The 15395-nt window shown below is 43.9% G+C and overlaps 1 protein-coding gene across 1 annotated transcript in view; it reads left to right on the forward strand.

The window, feature by feature from the left end:
* The window catches only part of POLE2 (DNA polymerase epsilon 2, accessory subunit), a 447127-nt gene that overhangs the window by 137436 nt on the left and 294296 nt on the right, over positions 1 to 15395 (forward strand). The window contains exon 5 of the mRNA XM_085627013.1: positions 8738 to 8831. Within this exon, the coding sequence (XP_085483139.1) occupies positions 8738 to 8831 (94 nt within the window). The remainder of the gene's footprint in view (positions 1 to 8737; positions 8832 to 15395) is intronic.

Raw genomic sequence — 15395 nt, forward strand, 5'->3', positions numbered from 1 at the left:
TACAGATGGTACAAAACGCAGCGGTGAGACTGCTTACAGGCACTCCCAGGTTTGCCTCTGTCCGAGAAGGAATACGGAAACTGCACTGGCTGCCGGTATACAGACAAGTTCAATTTAAGGCGCTGTGCACGGTATTCAAAGCACTGAAGGGCAGTGGCCCAGAGTTTTTGAATGAATGCTTCAAGTGGTATGTGCCAGGGAGAGCACTGCACTCCGCCGAAAGCAAACTGGTGGATGAGCCCCAGATAAAAAAGGCCAGCTGGGGAGGAAATACATTTTCCTATGGTGTGAAGATTGCTTGAAATAGCCTTCCGGCGCACATTAGGAAAAGATGAGGAGTGCCTCTCTTTTAGGAGTGGGTTGAAGACGTGGTTATTTAGGGACTGAGCCCTCGTTCTCCAGGGAAGTTCAGTGTGCAGCGCCAGGACACCCTCGGGTATAAATGCGCTTTATAAGCTCCTAATAATAATAATAATCCTGAAGCCTAGTCATGATACGGGCTCCAACCCCCTCGCTGCAAGGGAGGAGCTCAGGGATGTTTTCGTGAGAGGGGTTATTACTAAAACGCAATGTGAGCTAACCTGGCGTAGTGAGCGGTGCAGTGCAGGGAGTGATGTGATGTTAAAAACTAGCTACAGGGTTTACCACAATATTTTATTCTGTCTACCATTTGCTAGGATTAAAAACAAGAGCATAGGACAGAAAACATTAGATCCTATCATATTATTTTGAGATCGACATGTTAACATTATATCACTGTGTTATTTAGCACAGAAATTGCAAAGTTCATATGCCATATGTGGGCCGCAGTGAGTCATTTTAAAATATATAGCACCAGCGACCTCCATTGTGCTGTGGTTGTGCTGCAGTAACTCATGACATGAAAAAGGGACTGTGCAATGTAGAAAAGCCTATTTTTGTATGTTAACAAAGTCACTCCTAAATGACTTTCTAAGACTACAGGGCTGGGTGCTGCTATATGTAAAATTGTCAAAAGACACAAAGATGATGGACGGAACGCAGAGCAAATCAAACATTCACCCCCCAGTCAAGAGATCTGGGTTAAATTCATCGTATTTTTGCTCCCCATGCCACCCCAGTTTAGGCCTAGCTATATGCAAATTAGTCTTGACCCTGTGCCTCATTGGAACAATCCAGCCCGAACTGCAAGCCTGGTCCTCTCTGGACCTGAAACAAGCATCCTGGGACAGGTTTCGGGGCATCACCCCATATCAGCCAGGCAACAAATTTTAACTATGGACAGTTTCATAAAAAGTGGGTGAGTGATTGATTAAGCTTTTATTGTTCAATTACTTAAAATCATTACAATGTACGATCAATATTAAAAGAAAAAAAGTTAAAGTCCCACGCATGTTACTACAACCTGGTAGGGCATAAGACCTTAAAACTAATATCACAATCTGGTTATAAAGTACAAGTGCAAATGCATTAGGCTTAAAAGGGAGGTTTGTCCGAGACTCTCTTACTTGCTAGCCGACTGGTTTCTTTTTGTGGCTCTATTTTCAGCGACAGTGCGGCTCGAATTGATTCTATAAATTTCCCCAGCCGTGCAACTATTTGAGCTGTATTAGAAGAAAAACACAAGTCTGAGACTTCTCTGCATCGTACAAGGCCCTGGGCTCTGCAGATGGAAAGAACTAGTCGGTGCCTCTCGCTGGCCAACTTAGGACAACAGCACAGCAGATGGAGCCAGGATTCCTGATGGTAATTACAGAGTCGACATGCGGCTAAACTGTCCTGCCGGGCCCAACCTTGATTAAAGTCCACAATGGGCAATGCAAGAAGTCTCATGTAGGTGATATTTTTTCGGGCTGGGACTGTCCGTGCTTGCTCGAAATAAGGCTGTGGTTTTCCCACTATGTAGGAGGCGTCCAGTGATGAGAAATTGGATTGATGGTGTAAGCTTTCCAGATCCCTTTCATGAGATATTTTCTTGGCCTCTCTGTTCACTGCTCTTTTCCATGCAGCTACTGGAATGTTTGAGTTGTCTAAGTTTTGCACATCAATTTCTAACAATTTTGTGGCTGCTGTCAACTGCACCTGCCATGGGGATCCACTTTCTTCGAAGATTGTTTTAATTTGCGCTTTCAAAGATGTTGCTGGAGCTCGCAGGATACTAATATAGTATTTTAAAGTATCCCCTAAGCAGGTAATGTCCAGACGAGTAAGACCCAGCTCCAGCCTTACTCTTGCTCTCCTGGCCTGTCGTGGGATGCCTAATACTTTCTTATATACCGAGATTTGGTGGCTCATGAGGAAGTTCGTAAGGGCACCAGAGAAGATTAGGTGGCCGTAGTTGATGGAGGGCACTACTTTTTGCTTTTAAGACTTTCAAGATAGGTACGGCAGTCGGGCTGTGTAGTCTTCGATTGAGACTTCTCAGGCTGCAGATGATACCGGCCCCCTTGCTTCTTAAATGTTTCTAATGTGCTCACGGTTTAGCCCCTTCCGAAAGCCTGAGACCCAAATAATTATAGCTTTTGCAAGTTCTGATTTGCAGGTCACCTAGGCGCCATTGAGCTGTCTTCTTTCGATGGTACTTCCCAAAGATTATTATCCTGGTCTTCTCCTGATTTATCAGCAGGTTATTCTTTTGATTAAATCTGTGCAGCGCTTCTAAGGCTTTCTGTAGGCCTGCCCTAGTGTGATCCATGATAACAAGGTCATCGGCATATTGGAGAATTTGGAGCCGCTCGTTCCCCAACTATGGAATGAGTAGATTTGCCTACTCCAGGGCTTGTCCCAAGTCGGCTGTGTAGATATTGAAAAGTAAATGGGCAAGAACGCACCATTGTTAGAGGCCATTGTTGGTTGGAACCTTAGTTGTTACTGACTTTTGGCTGGTTTTAATGCGCACTGTAATCCACGAAACAGCAAAACAAAGGAGGTTGTGGTGGCTGGATCGTGCGAAGAGACAAATGTCCCAGTGCTAGGATGTTCTCTATGGTGGAGCTTTGGGGCTGAAACCAGTTTGGAAGAAAGGAAGAATATTGTGATCTTTTACCCAGGTTTCTAGTTCCTTCAGCAAAACTCTGGCATATGCTTTTGCTCTATGTCTAAAAGAGCCACAAGCCGATAATTTTCAGGTTTTGTGCTGTCCCCTTTTTTGTGAATCGGGAAGAGTATTGAGCCTTTCCACGATGATGGAACAGTGGAAGTTTCAAATGCATACTTAAAAAGTGGTGTTAACTGATCCGCCCAGAATCCGTATGTGACTTTAAACACTGCCGCTGGAACTCCATTGGGACCCGGCGCGCCGTCTGACCTCATTTTTTTTAATCAGGTTGGTTATCTCAACCTTGGTGAAAGCTAGAGTTTTGCCATCTTTATGGGTTGCTGGAGGGATTTGTTGTATTTGGGTGTCAGTCGTGTTCTGCTGTGTTGTATACAGTAGCTTGACCCACTCGGAGGCTGCCACCCCGTTTTCCTTGCTCTGACCAGTGTGGCTCTGTTGTCCGATATATCTCCAAAGTTGGATGTGATCCTTTTCTTTGAAAAGGTTAAATATTTTCAGCCACTCTGCCTCGATTTTCTTTGATCGGATTTCCCATATTTTCTTCCTGTGTTCCCTGCGAAGCACTTTTATTTCCAGTGTGTGGGGATTTGTAGCTCCTTTTCTTCTCGCCTTCAAGGCCTTTGAAAACTCCGCTTGGTTTACGCTAGGGCACTTGGTTTTAGTTGTAATGAAAGGTTTTGTGGATGGGAGTCCTGTGCTTTAGGGCTACCAGTGACCCGTCCGAGAACGGTTTTTAGTTCCTCAAGTAGTGCTTCCCAGAGCTCCAAAGGGGATGCCAAACTTCTAACTGTTTGGCTCAACTCTTTGTGTGTGATCCACTCCAGGAGTTTTGGACCTAGATTTATGGTCCATTTTATTCTGCTCAATACTTCATGGTGCTCTTCTCCAGTTGAGGTACCCAATGTTCCCGGTTGTTGTTTTTCCATTTAGATCAAGGGATACCCTCAGTGATCACTCTCATCCCTGTTTCCCACTTCAAAGTCGTTAAAGTATTTTAACAGGTTCTCAGAGATAAAGATGTAATCGATTGTTGACTTGTCCCTGAAGGTGGGAAAAGGATGCCAGAGAGGGTCCACCACTTTTTTGATGGGAGTGGGCGGAAACCATATTTTGCGATAAAAGAAGCCGTTGTAGAGGAGCCGATTCTGTTTTGTTTGGAAGATCCCTTGTTACGTATTCCAACTCCCTGGTGTTCATGTCCCCTACGATGATTGGAAGATGTGAGGCATATTTATTTATAAGGTGGTCCATTTTTGTTGTTAATGTTTTTAGTACTTGCTTTTTTTGCTGTATGGCAGGGTTAACATAACAATGATCAAAAGACGGATTGAGATATTGTTACTTTTAAATCCGCAGATCAGTACTGCTTGCAAGTTGGGAGTGTAAGTTGTTAATGATGTTACCTCTATTTTGCGGGCGTGTTTGATAAAAATTGAGAGCCCACCAGCTGCTCTCCCAAAGATGTTGCGTTTTATTGCTGCAGTGTGAAACTTATAAAAGCCTGGGAGAATTAGGAGTTCAGTGGCCCATGTCTCTTGTAGGCAGACTTTAAAAAGGACTTTTTGTCGTTGACTGCGGTCCGTGCATTCAAGATTCTAGGTGATACTTTGGTCTGGGGGAGTGGCTTTCCGTAGGCGTTTTCTTGATGCTGAATAATTATTATTATTTTTTTTTTTTGTCATTCTTCAGTGGAGAAGCTTGGTTTATCAGTAGATCTGGGGTTTTGCCGATATCTTGAGCCTAAGCTTGCTCCTTCAGATTTGGAGTTTAAATAAAGATGTTGTCTGTGCCCTAAATCCTTGCAGTGAAGCTAGATGATCTTATGGGAAGGGAGACCAGGAGATTCTTGCTGCCTGCTCTGGATGTAGATAGGGTAAGTCCCAGATTGTCAACTCTTTGGAACTTATTCTGGCCCGTGGTGTGTTCCAAATGACTTTTTAGTCCAGAGCGATGAGGCAGAGCACAAAGCAACAAACTGCAAACAGAGAACCACTCCAGCGGTATGCAAGACTTTAAGGTGCTCCCACCGCAAACCAAGCTAAGCTGCGGACCAGACAATGAGCAGCTCATCCAGTGAGAAAAATCTTTGTGGTGCTCCCCGCTCTTTCCTTCCACGCCCCAACTAAAGGCGGTAATTAGGGACGGCTGCTGCAGGCTGTCGTGTTTTTAAAATAGTGCCTGCGGAATCTGCCACGTGCTACCCACCGGTAAATACCAAATAGAAACTGCAAAAAGCGGTGTTTACGGTGCTCGAGGCTCCTGCCGCACACCGAATCGGTTTATTAATATGTTGGGACCGCGTGTTGCTTTTTTCAGGGCTAATGCGGCAATCGCGGCTCCTGCCGCACCTCAGAGGTATTAAACTTCAACCACAAGTCATCTGTCTAAAAGTGGGCGAGTGTCTTGGACAAAGAAATAGAACTTGCCAAAAGGCACCTGTCCCTCTCTCTTCCGACTGGCAGAAGGTACTGAAACTTCCTCCCAAGACGACACACACTCTACAAACTGTACAATGGGGCATATTTTGTACAAGTCTCCTGAAGATGTGCATAAAGAAATACCATCAGCCTTACTAGAAGATCCTATAGGGGCTGGCATTCAGAACTTGAACGCAGCTGCTGGAGGGGTGGGCAAGGTTAAACTCCAAAGGGGGAAAAGGAAAAGAGTGGAAGGGTGTGTGAAATCAAAGCAAGCCTGTCATGGCATACCCACTCAATCCCCTAGCCCAGGTCAAAAGTTAAACATTGACACAGCACATGCCAGGGAGAATAATGCTCTCTGATTGCAGATATCGCAAGGGAAATGTCAACCACTGTGACAATAGCGCTGGCTCTCGTTCTGGAACAGTGCACTAGAATTGAGGAGGCATTGTCCAAACTGGGCCCCATGGCCGCGGTACTTGGGATATTAAACAAGCCGCATGTAAAGTGGGTAGAAACTAATCAGGATCCATCTAAAACTTTAAATGGAAAGTTAGTTCAGCAACAAACTCCCTCAAATGGGGGTCAGGCTATTAAAACAAGAAGCCCAGACCCATTTGAAGATCAGGTATCCAGCAACTCGGCCCGGTCCATCAACACTGAGCATGGAACACAAGCCACAGCTCCCATCTTTGTCCAGAGGGAAGTAACATCCCGCAGGGTAACAAATTGACACACAACATAAATTTTGTTCAAAGGATGGGGTGGGTGGGCTGCTAAAAAAAAAAAAAAAAAAAAATGGATAACACAGACTGTGTAATTGTCAATTTCAAAGATAAGCTAATAACCAAGGACGTTTTTACAAGGGCTAACTGGATGGGGTGTCTTTATCTTCCGTCAATGCCTTACTACTCAGCTTCTTTTACAGGCCCCTGGGACTCTTTTTCCTGTGCCAATTTCTAACAGCTTTGTCCACCTGAGTCAATTGGATTAGCAGGGATGACTACATTGTCAATCCTTCCCTGTATGTTATATGCAAAGTCTGCCTCTTGCAGACCTCAAGAACATGGTTAGCCTGGGGAAGGAGATGACAACTATTAGGGTTACCACATGGAATATAGCTGGAATCATCAACAAAATGGACATGCAGGGCTGGCAAAAATATATGTATTTGACTGTATTCAGGAGACCTGGGGAACTGCTCAGATCGATCTAGATGGCTTTGTTCTCTCTTAACACCAGGGCGACTCCTTCAAGGTGGGCTGATTACTTTGATTTCTACTAGCAAAGACCCACAAATGAAAAAGAGTCCTCTCATATCTCATCAGCTTATATTATTAACTCTAGCAAGGAAGCAAGACATTACTTACCAATTTCCATAACAACGGATTTGATAACACAAGGGTGGATGTGGTAGAATCCTTAAAAGCAGATTTGAACATGTTTTTGGATGGGCTAACGGATTACTTCTATGTAATCTGGGCTGGGAATTTTAACATGAAAGCATGTACCATGGGTCTGAAGGACATTTGTGAGTTTCGGGACGCGGGGGGGGGGGGGGGGTCCAGGTTGGCTCACTTTAAACATAGCTCTAACAGCCTTGCTCTAAACGCCATCTTAATTAAGTTTAGCTTGAAATTTGTGGAACATGGAAGCATTGGCAAATAGCCCCCATTACCAACATTCAGGGGTAGAGGCTGTGGAGCCTGATTATCATAGTCTGAGGTTGAGAAATGACCAGAGCATGCATCTTGTGGAATCAGGTGGCACCGAACAGTGCAAGGTGTCATAACCCCGTGCTCCTGACTATAAGGTTCAATATGCCTAAAAATCCAGACACAGGGAAATCAGTAACATAATCCCACTGGTAAGAATGGCATAAGAATTAAATGGACAGGGGTTGGCCCAGCAAGTTTCACGAAAAATGTAATATCGAGTAACTTTGAGCATTTTATGATAGCCCTAGCCCCATATCCCAATCATAAAGAATCTCGGGGAGCCCACTTCGATTTCTCAAATTCCGTCAATCTTAACCTGGTTGCAAGACCTAACCGTAAAGACAAAAACTCCAAGGGATGGTTTAGCTGCTAGTGTACAAAGGCACGGAGTCGCTTGGAAAAGCTATTAAATCATTGCCAACTGACAACCTGATGATCCAGGAAGCAAGATCCTTCTATAAAAAGATTGTCAAGAGTAGGATGAAAGAGCTTCAGTAGGAAGCCTGGTCCATTTTGTTACAAGCAGCAGAGACTAAGGATAGTGCCCTTTTCTGGAAAACGGTGAATGCACAACTTTTTCCTGGAGGCATAGGCCTTGGAGTCCTCATTGGCTCCAACTCAATGGGTAGGCCATTTTGGTGCAATTTTCTCCCACCCTAACCCAGAAGAGGGACTTCTAAACTATGAGGATGGGGAAGTATTACCATATTTGGTATTCACCCATGAAGAAGTGCTTAAGGCCATCTCTAACAACCCAAATTGCAAAGCCCCCGGTCCAGAGGAGGTGCCAATGCTTACTTATAAGACAACATCCTGACCTCTGGGCCCCACATTTAACTAAGGTATTCAATGCAGTGGGAGCAGAATGTTCCCCCCCTCATGGTTTACATCACTCATTATTGCCATATTTAAAAAGGGATCCAGGACGACCCCAAATGTTATTGTCTGATCTCTCTACTCGAGTCTTCAGCCAAATTATTGGGAAGCGTCTTGTTGGGGAGATAACAAGCATGGGCAGATGAAAATAAAGTCCTTTCAAGTGCCCAATATGGATTCAGGAAGGGTCTGGGGATAGTTGAGCAGTCACTTAACCTGATCCTCCTGATGGGTAAGTAATGCAGGGCCACTGGGGAAGCATTATACATATCCTTTCTCGACTTTGGCTGCGTTTTCGATTTAGTTAATCATAGACGATTGTGGGAGTGTATGGACAACATGGGGACACCAAAGGAGATTGTTGCATTGTTGGCCAATTTATATAGAAACCTAACACCCAAGGTGCTCTTTAGATCCAAAGGAGAACTAAATCCACCCTTTGATATCAGAAGAGGGGTGAGGCAGGGGTGCGTGTTGGCACCCTACTTCTCCCTCTGTATCAACGGTGTGGACAAATCTTTGCAGGCCCTAGGTATGATATTTTTATTAAGAATTTCTGTTTTTCTGCTCGGTGCTGTCATGTGCACTGATCTTTGTATAGTTCCAATAGGAAATGTTTGACAAGTGTTATGGAGTATTTGGCTTACTCTGAATCGCTCAGTGAGACAATGTTTCATGTTTTTCAGTTTGGCAATGACCAGCCACCCGGTGCCACATTTGTTTGGTACGGCTAAAGACAAAGCTGAGCTGTTCCGTGAACGGTATACAATTTTACAACAGGTAACGGAACATGATTTTATGTTTTGAGACCGAGAATGACTTTTTAAAATCTTCTCGATTAGGAACTGAAACAGCTGCCAGCAATGAAATGTTTTCTTTTGTCTTTGCAACGATTGTTAATTGTTTGTGGACACTTCACTGTGTAGTTTTATCATGAATGCTCTCCTTGCTTTTTATGTTACACTTCATGGAAATCAGTCTCTACTTCTCAAATATATTGAATCGGCCAATTAAACCATTTTTGAAAGTATAAATCTTTTCATTGGTTGTACATAGTATGATCCAAAAATGACATTCAAGTAGCGCGCAATTAAAAAATGTGGAAAATGTATTCTTAATACCTATTTTCCAATCAAATGTTGGTGTCAACTTATTGAGTTAAACTAGTGAACAAACTAGTGACACCTCTCCTGATGTTCAATCCTGATGTGTTGTCATACTCCCCACCCCCCACCCCTCTTTTACTCTTCTCTGTATCTAATCATTCTTAAAACTGTAGGTCTAATGCAGCAGGCGGCTGGTTTGACATGCCTATCGAACATGCTCACTTCAAGCAGACATATTTTTATTCAGTCCTCGTCCTGCATCCCTACTTTTTCCTCTGCTAAATTTCCCACTTCACTTAAGCACGCTTACACACAGTGGTGGCTAGCAACCCCCGAGAGTGGTGGAGCAGACAAATGGGAGGTAGGTGGGTGCAATCAGGCACTGTCCATCAATCAGTGATTATCTGTATAGCACAGAACTGTCACCGCTAGGGGTATTTGAGCGCTGTTGATGCGACGTCTCAGTCGAGGAGCCAGAATAGAATTAGGCCTGGGCTAAAATTCCGTTCCGCTCGCGGAAATTGCGATAATTTGACATTTTCGCGTTCCGCGGAGAGCCTGAAAATGTCAAAATTACCGCAATCCGCATCTTACCGGAAATTTTTTGCCTGCTCGCGCTTTAAAAAAATTAATTCTTGCGTGCGCGCGATCGCCATACCTGAATCCCCGCGTTCGCCGACAAGTTTTCCCGATCCGGTCGCGTTCTCCACGAGATGTTGGATTGTTGGTAGCCATTTGCGCTGTCTCGCGACAGTTCGCGCCCACAGTAACGTCATTCGTCGCGCGATCACGTCTTTCTTCTCGCGATCATGCACCGCGAGACAAGTGAAAACAAGATGGCCGCGCCCGTGAGCAACCGCATGGGTAAGTTGGCGAGCCGCGACCACGCAGAAAATACCGCGAACGGGCGGGAAAAAAACTTCTGCATTTTCGCGATATTTCCGCGTGTTTGCGGAGATTTTTTACATTTTCGCGATAGTTTGCGAAAGTGAATTTCGCAAATTCCGCCCACCCCTAGATAGAATGAGCAGCAAGAGAAAAGTAATGGTCAGAAACGAACAGAAAGAGGAAAAATGAAGGTCAAAAACAAGCACAAGAAGAAAGAGGCAGAATTATGGGCAGAACAAGCAGAGAGAGTAACTCAGCATTGTTTTCTCAAAGTCTGTTATGAAGCTCTGTGGTTATACTGAATAAGCGGATACCTAAGCTATTATATGACATCTCTTTATTAATGTAATAACTGCACTCTCACAATTGCTTTCTTAACCTTGCTTTCTCAAATCTGCTTAAAAATGCATGATTTGTCCACTCTTTATTAAAAAAAAATTCTCGGGGGAGAACCCCCCAACCCTCCTTACATTGTTCGGCCTCGCTACGCTCGCTTGCCATGGTGCACACCACCACAAATTTTACGCGCACCACTTTTAAATGTCACCAGCCGCTACTGAGTACTTATCCACTTCCCTGGTTCACCTCCTCCGGTCCTCTGCTTCAGTCCCTCGGCACTGGAAGCTTGAAGCAGTTGAACTCTCTGCACCAATTCAGATGCTGCTCTCATGCTGCTGATAATGTTCAGCGGCATGAGAGCAGCACCAGGATTGGCTGGAGCGGGTTGCCTCGTGCTTCTACAGGCACTGTGTGACTGTGCCTGCTCTCCACCCAGCTGTTTACTCTTCTTATGTCAGGCTGGCGAAAATTGCCATGTGCAGTGTAAACTGTCGGAGTGAGTACAACTCCTCCACAGCAGCAGTGGCCCCGCCCTCAAATATCATCTTGGGCTAAGGAAAAATAAAATAGTAATTCTATTTATTACCATTTTATTGTTCACCTTTGCGGCGCTGGCAGCAGGGAGGCGACACTCCTCTGCCCTAAAGGAGAGACTCCTGCTGCTTACCCAACCTACAAATAAATACAATAACTATCTCCCAAGTCTAATTTCATTTGAGGAAATGAAGAGTTTAGTTAAACTGACAGGATACAGTTAATTTTAGAGTTTAGCCAAGAGAAATGGAGATGGAAATATAAAGGAAAATATATGCTAAAAACACTATGTACACCCTGGTATCACTTTTACATGCTATAGGTATACAATACATTAAAGTATGACTCCCAGTGCCGTTTCATTACCAAATGTTTTATTCAGGACTCCTGAATGCAGTGGCGGCTGGTGAAATGTGTAATTGGGGGGACGTAAACTTCTCTCTGAAATTACAAGGAGCAGGCGAGCAAGGCAAGCGAGCCCAAGTGATTGTGAATTATTGATGGTTCTTCTGAAAGGCACCATGACTGCAATAGGAAAATGCCCCGATGTCCCTATCCTCCTGCATTTTTTAGGCCCCTTTGAAGGGGTAGGGTATTCATAGTGGCTTAATCGCTCGTTATGTTTACTTTGTATTAGACATGTATGCCCTTTTTTTTCTCTATACATTTCATCCATCAGCATATCTCACATCTTGTCCCTTTACTCTTCAGCACCTTCTTTCATTCTCTGCAAGGTAAGCCCGGCAAATAATGTGACAGCAGGCACATGCGCACTAGCGCATGTGGCTGTAAAAAAGGGTCTGATTGCTTCAATGAGTGAAACTGCTGTTAGCATGGGGGGGAGGGATATAACAAAAAACAAACTGCAGGAAATCAGAAGGGGCTGAGCCCCATAGCCCACTGAAAGGAACCACCACTGTTCAGGAGTGATAATCCATTGGATTTAATAGATCTAGGTCTAGTCTTCAAGTCTCAGAACACATTGATGTGATAAAACAAAGCTAGTATTAGGAACACAGTATTGTTATGCCATGTAGTTACATTTTATAGCCATAGTCCGGACCAGGACTAGTACATGCATACAAATAAACATCCAACATAAACTAAACTGGGCTGTCTATTCTAGGCTTTCCATATACATAGTCCAAACAACAACCTCACTATAGAGGGGACATTTGTTACGTTTATTTAAGTGGCATCGTTGTTCCTTGCTTTATTAAAACCATAGAGCTTCAATTGTACTGTCTCTAATAGTTACTGGAACTTAACGCAAATTACAAAATACTTCAGAAACGCGAAGTTCTCTATGAACTTAGTTACTAAGCACACTTTCAGGCACTGAGATGTGTAGGTCATATCAATGTGTAGTGTCTTATAATTTCCTTCTTCCCAATACCATTCTAAGAGCCCAGATTACCTCAGTCTTTAGTTCTCTCTGGAGAAGGTTATATCGACAGGGTGTTACAAAAAGAAAGTATTCAGAATAATCGTAAATGGTAAGGAATATTTTTTTAAATCTTTGAGACCATATCCATTTATTTCAAATACCCTTCTCTTCAGACGGATGTAGTAAATGTAACTTTAAGATATTTATGAGAATGTTTGTTCATCGATGGCTGGCACAAAAGAGACTCCTCAATTGTAGAGATTTTTTTGCTTTACGTCATTAATGGATAACAAAGACCTGTTTCTTAAGGGGTTACACAATCAGTAAGTAACTGCTAAAGCTGTTTGGGCCCATCCGTCTTTGTGACAAATTAGATCTTTGGGCAATGGCAGAAAAAAATGTTTGAGGAATTGTGTGTAACTGCAGTACAACCAAACGGCAAAATATTTAAGTAATAAAGAACTTAAAGGCCCACACCATGTTCATTTAGAACGACAAAAATAATAATTCAGAATGGTAAGATAAGTTCCAGTAAGGAAGAAACCTTTTCACGAATTTGATAGAGCTATCTCGATGTATAGTATTTCATGAATAATAATATTGGTATTTTGCAATGTAACCACTAGTAGTGTTACTGTAGGCAGGGTAATCTGCGGCCCACATGACCCCCCAGGCCAGGTTGGCAAAAAGTGTTTTGTTCCTGACGGCAGGAGCAAAGATAAAAAGCTGCTCCCAATAGTGAGAGCACAAAGTGGATGTAGCTGGCTCCCATGCAACCTGGACAGTCACTGCTTGAGGGGAGCCAGCAGGGCCACTGGTGGCCTTGGCACCCCTCCCGGTTCCCAATTAAAAATCAGTGCTCTGGATGTCTTGTGTAGCAATGGGACATCCCCCCAAAAATTAAAAAAATTCATTGTGAAGCCCAAAAAAAAAAAAAAAATGTGCGGCCGGAGCTGCTTATTTACTATTTAGTGCTCCCGGCCAGAAGTTCCCCATAATGCCCTTCATGTGCTAATTGACATATTTTGTCCTGCATTGCAGTAGCACCACTAACATGTTACAGAAATGTTGTGGGGGGGGGGCTGCAGGGTGTGCTGCAGCCCCCTGAAATAATTTATCAAAAGTGATCCTATTTCTCCTGGGGTGTATATGGCGTGACCCTAGGATAAGTTTATAGTGTTTCAAAGCATTCACAGAGCTGGAGCTTTTGCTCTTCAGCTGGGATTGCAGGGGCCCCTTTGTGGTTGGTGTTATAGCTACATGATATTGCTTGAAGAGTGTAGAAGAAAGACTTTGACAAAGTTTATTGTTTTTGATAGAGCCAGTCGGCTTCCTTTTATGTATTGATGTGGTGACCCCTTGACAGAGCCCCTACAACGGTGATCTACTATTGCTACTACCTGCTGATGAAAGGCCCGGGCCGCCGCATTTCTTGATGTTGCTGCATGCCTAGCCTTAATGAAGTGCACAGCTTTAATGGATTGGAAAGGCTCAGGTCATTGAAAGTCAGATCCTACCATATTCTGCCAGAAAAAGCCTGCCTTGAAAGAGTCAGCCTGCCAAACATCTCCCTACCTCACTGTTTTATCTCACTGGAATACAGGAACTATTGAGGGAGGCATGGAACGCCCTGCAGCATGGTCTGAGGAACCAGCTGGACAAGCGAGACGGAGCAAGCACCGCTTGATGTTGGAATTACTCTCAGGGTTTCCCAGTAACAGCGGGACTGGTGCGGCAGTTGGAGCTATGACGAGGCCCCCGGGCGGAAACCATGAATATTGTACTTACCGTGGAAACTGAGCAACATGGCCGATGCACGGTGGAGCTGTTTAGGCAGCTATAGAGGAGTTTGACTCTGGTTCACCCCCTGGGCTGTCACCTACCCAGCCGGACATTAGACATGGTTTTTCTTCTTCTCCCCGTTGTGTTTCCTTCCCTCCACCGCCTCTTCCCTCCGTGAACCTGTGGCTACCTCCCCTTTCTAGCTTATACATTAATATCTCTTGTTGCTGTGTAATCACTGTTTTTCTTCTTGCGTTTATTCTTGGCTCCTGTAACTGATGTAATTTTGTAACCTGTAACTCGCTGATCCTCCTGTAAAGCTGCGGTGCCCGAGCAACTTTGGCTGATGCCCGGTGGAGCGGTCATATGCAGCTATAGAGGAGTTCGGCTCTAGTTCACCCCATGGCTGGCACCTACTCAGCATCGGACATCGTTTTCCTTGCCTCGCCGTTGTATGTTTCCTACCTGCATTCTCTACCCCTGTTTACCATACCCCCTCTACCTCTTCACTCCCCATAAGACGTGTGTATGCGCTAATAATCTCACATTAATGTGTAATCTCATGGTTTTTTTCTTCTTTTCTCCTATGTCTGTACTTGTCTATCTAATTATGGAATCTGTAACTCGCTGATCCTCATGTAAAGCGTTCTGATACCTCCGGGTATAGCCAGTTTTATATAAAACTTTGCAAATAAAATAAACAAACACAAAGCCAATGGGCTTGTCTTATATGATGATACAATCCCTCCTTGACAAAGCTAATAGGTTTGCCTTTATGTAATGATGTGGTAACCCCATGGCAAGCCAAATAGGCTTGCCTTGCATATTTATGCGGTCAACCCTCGACAGAGCCAATAGACTTGTCATGTGTGATGATGTGCTCATACCTTGACAAAGCCAATAGGCCTTGCCTTGTATATTGATGCGGTCACCATTTACACAGTCAATTGATGTGGTCACCCCTTTACATGTTGCGTAAGCTACAACTTTGGTGTTGCTCTACAAGTTGTACTTTCCAATCCACAGGTGACATGGGTGAACTTGGTTCAAAGCACCAATGATGACAAAGACTGGTAATTGTAGCCCCGTAGAACTCTACTTTGTGTTTTTAAAATAGTTATTGCTTTTGGGTTTCTAACAATCGCTATAAAGGGATAAGAGACAGCATGGTAACAGACCTTTTTTGTTATTCGCAGTATCACACACCCACTGCACTAAGAAGAATGAACACTTTTAAGTTAAAAGTCTTTATTACGACAGGAGAAATCTGTTTCTCAGTACATCTAAAACAACTACACAGAATATTCC

This window comes from Triturus cristatus, chromosome 9 (genome assembly GCF_964204655.1).
Source record: "Triturus cristatus chromosome 9, aTriCri1.1, whole genome shotgun sequence".
NCBI lineage: Eukaryota > Metazoa > Chordata > Amphibia > Caudata > Salamandridae > Triturus > Triturus cristatus.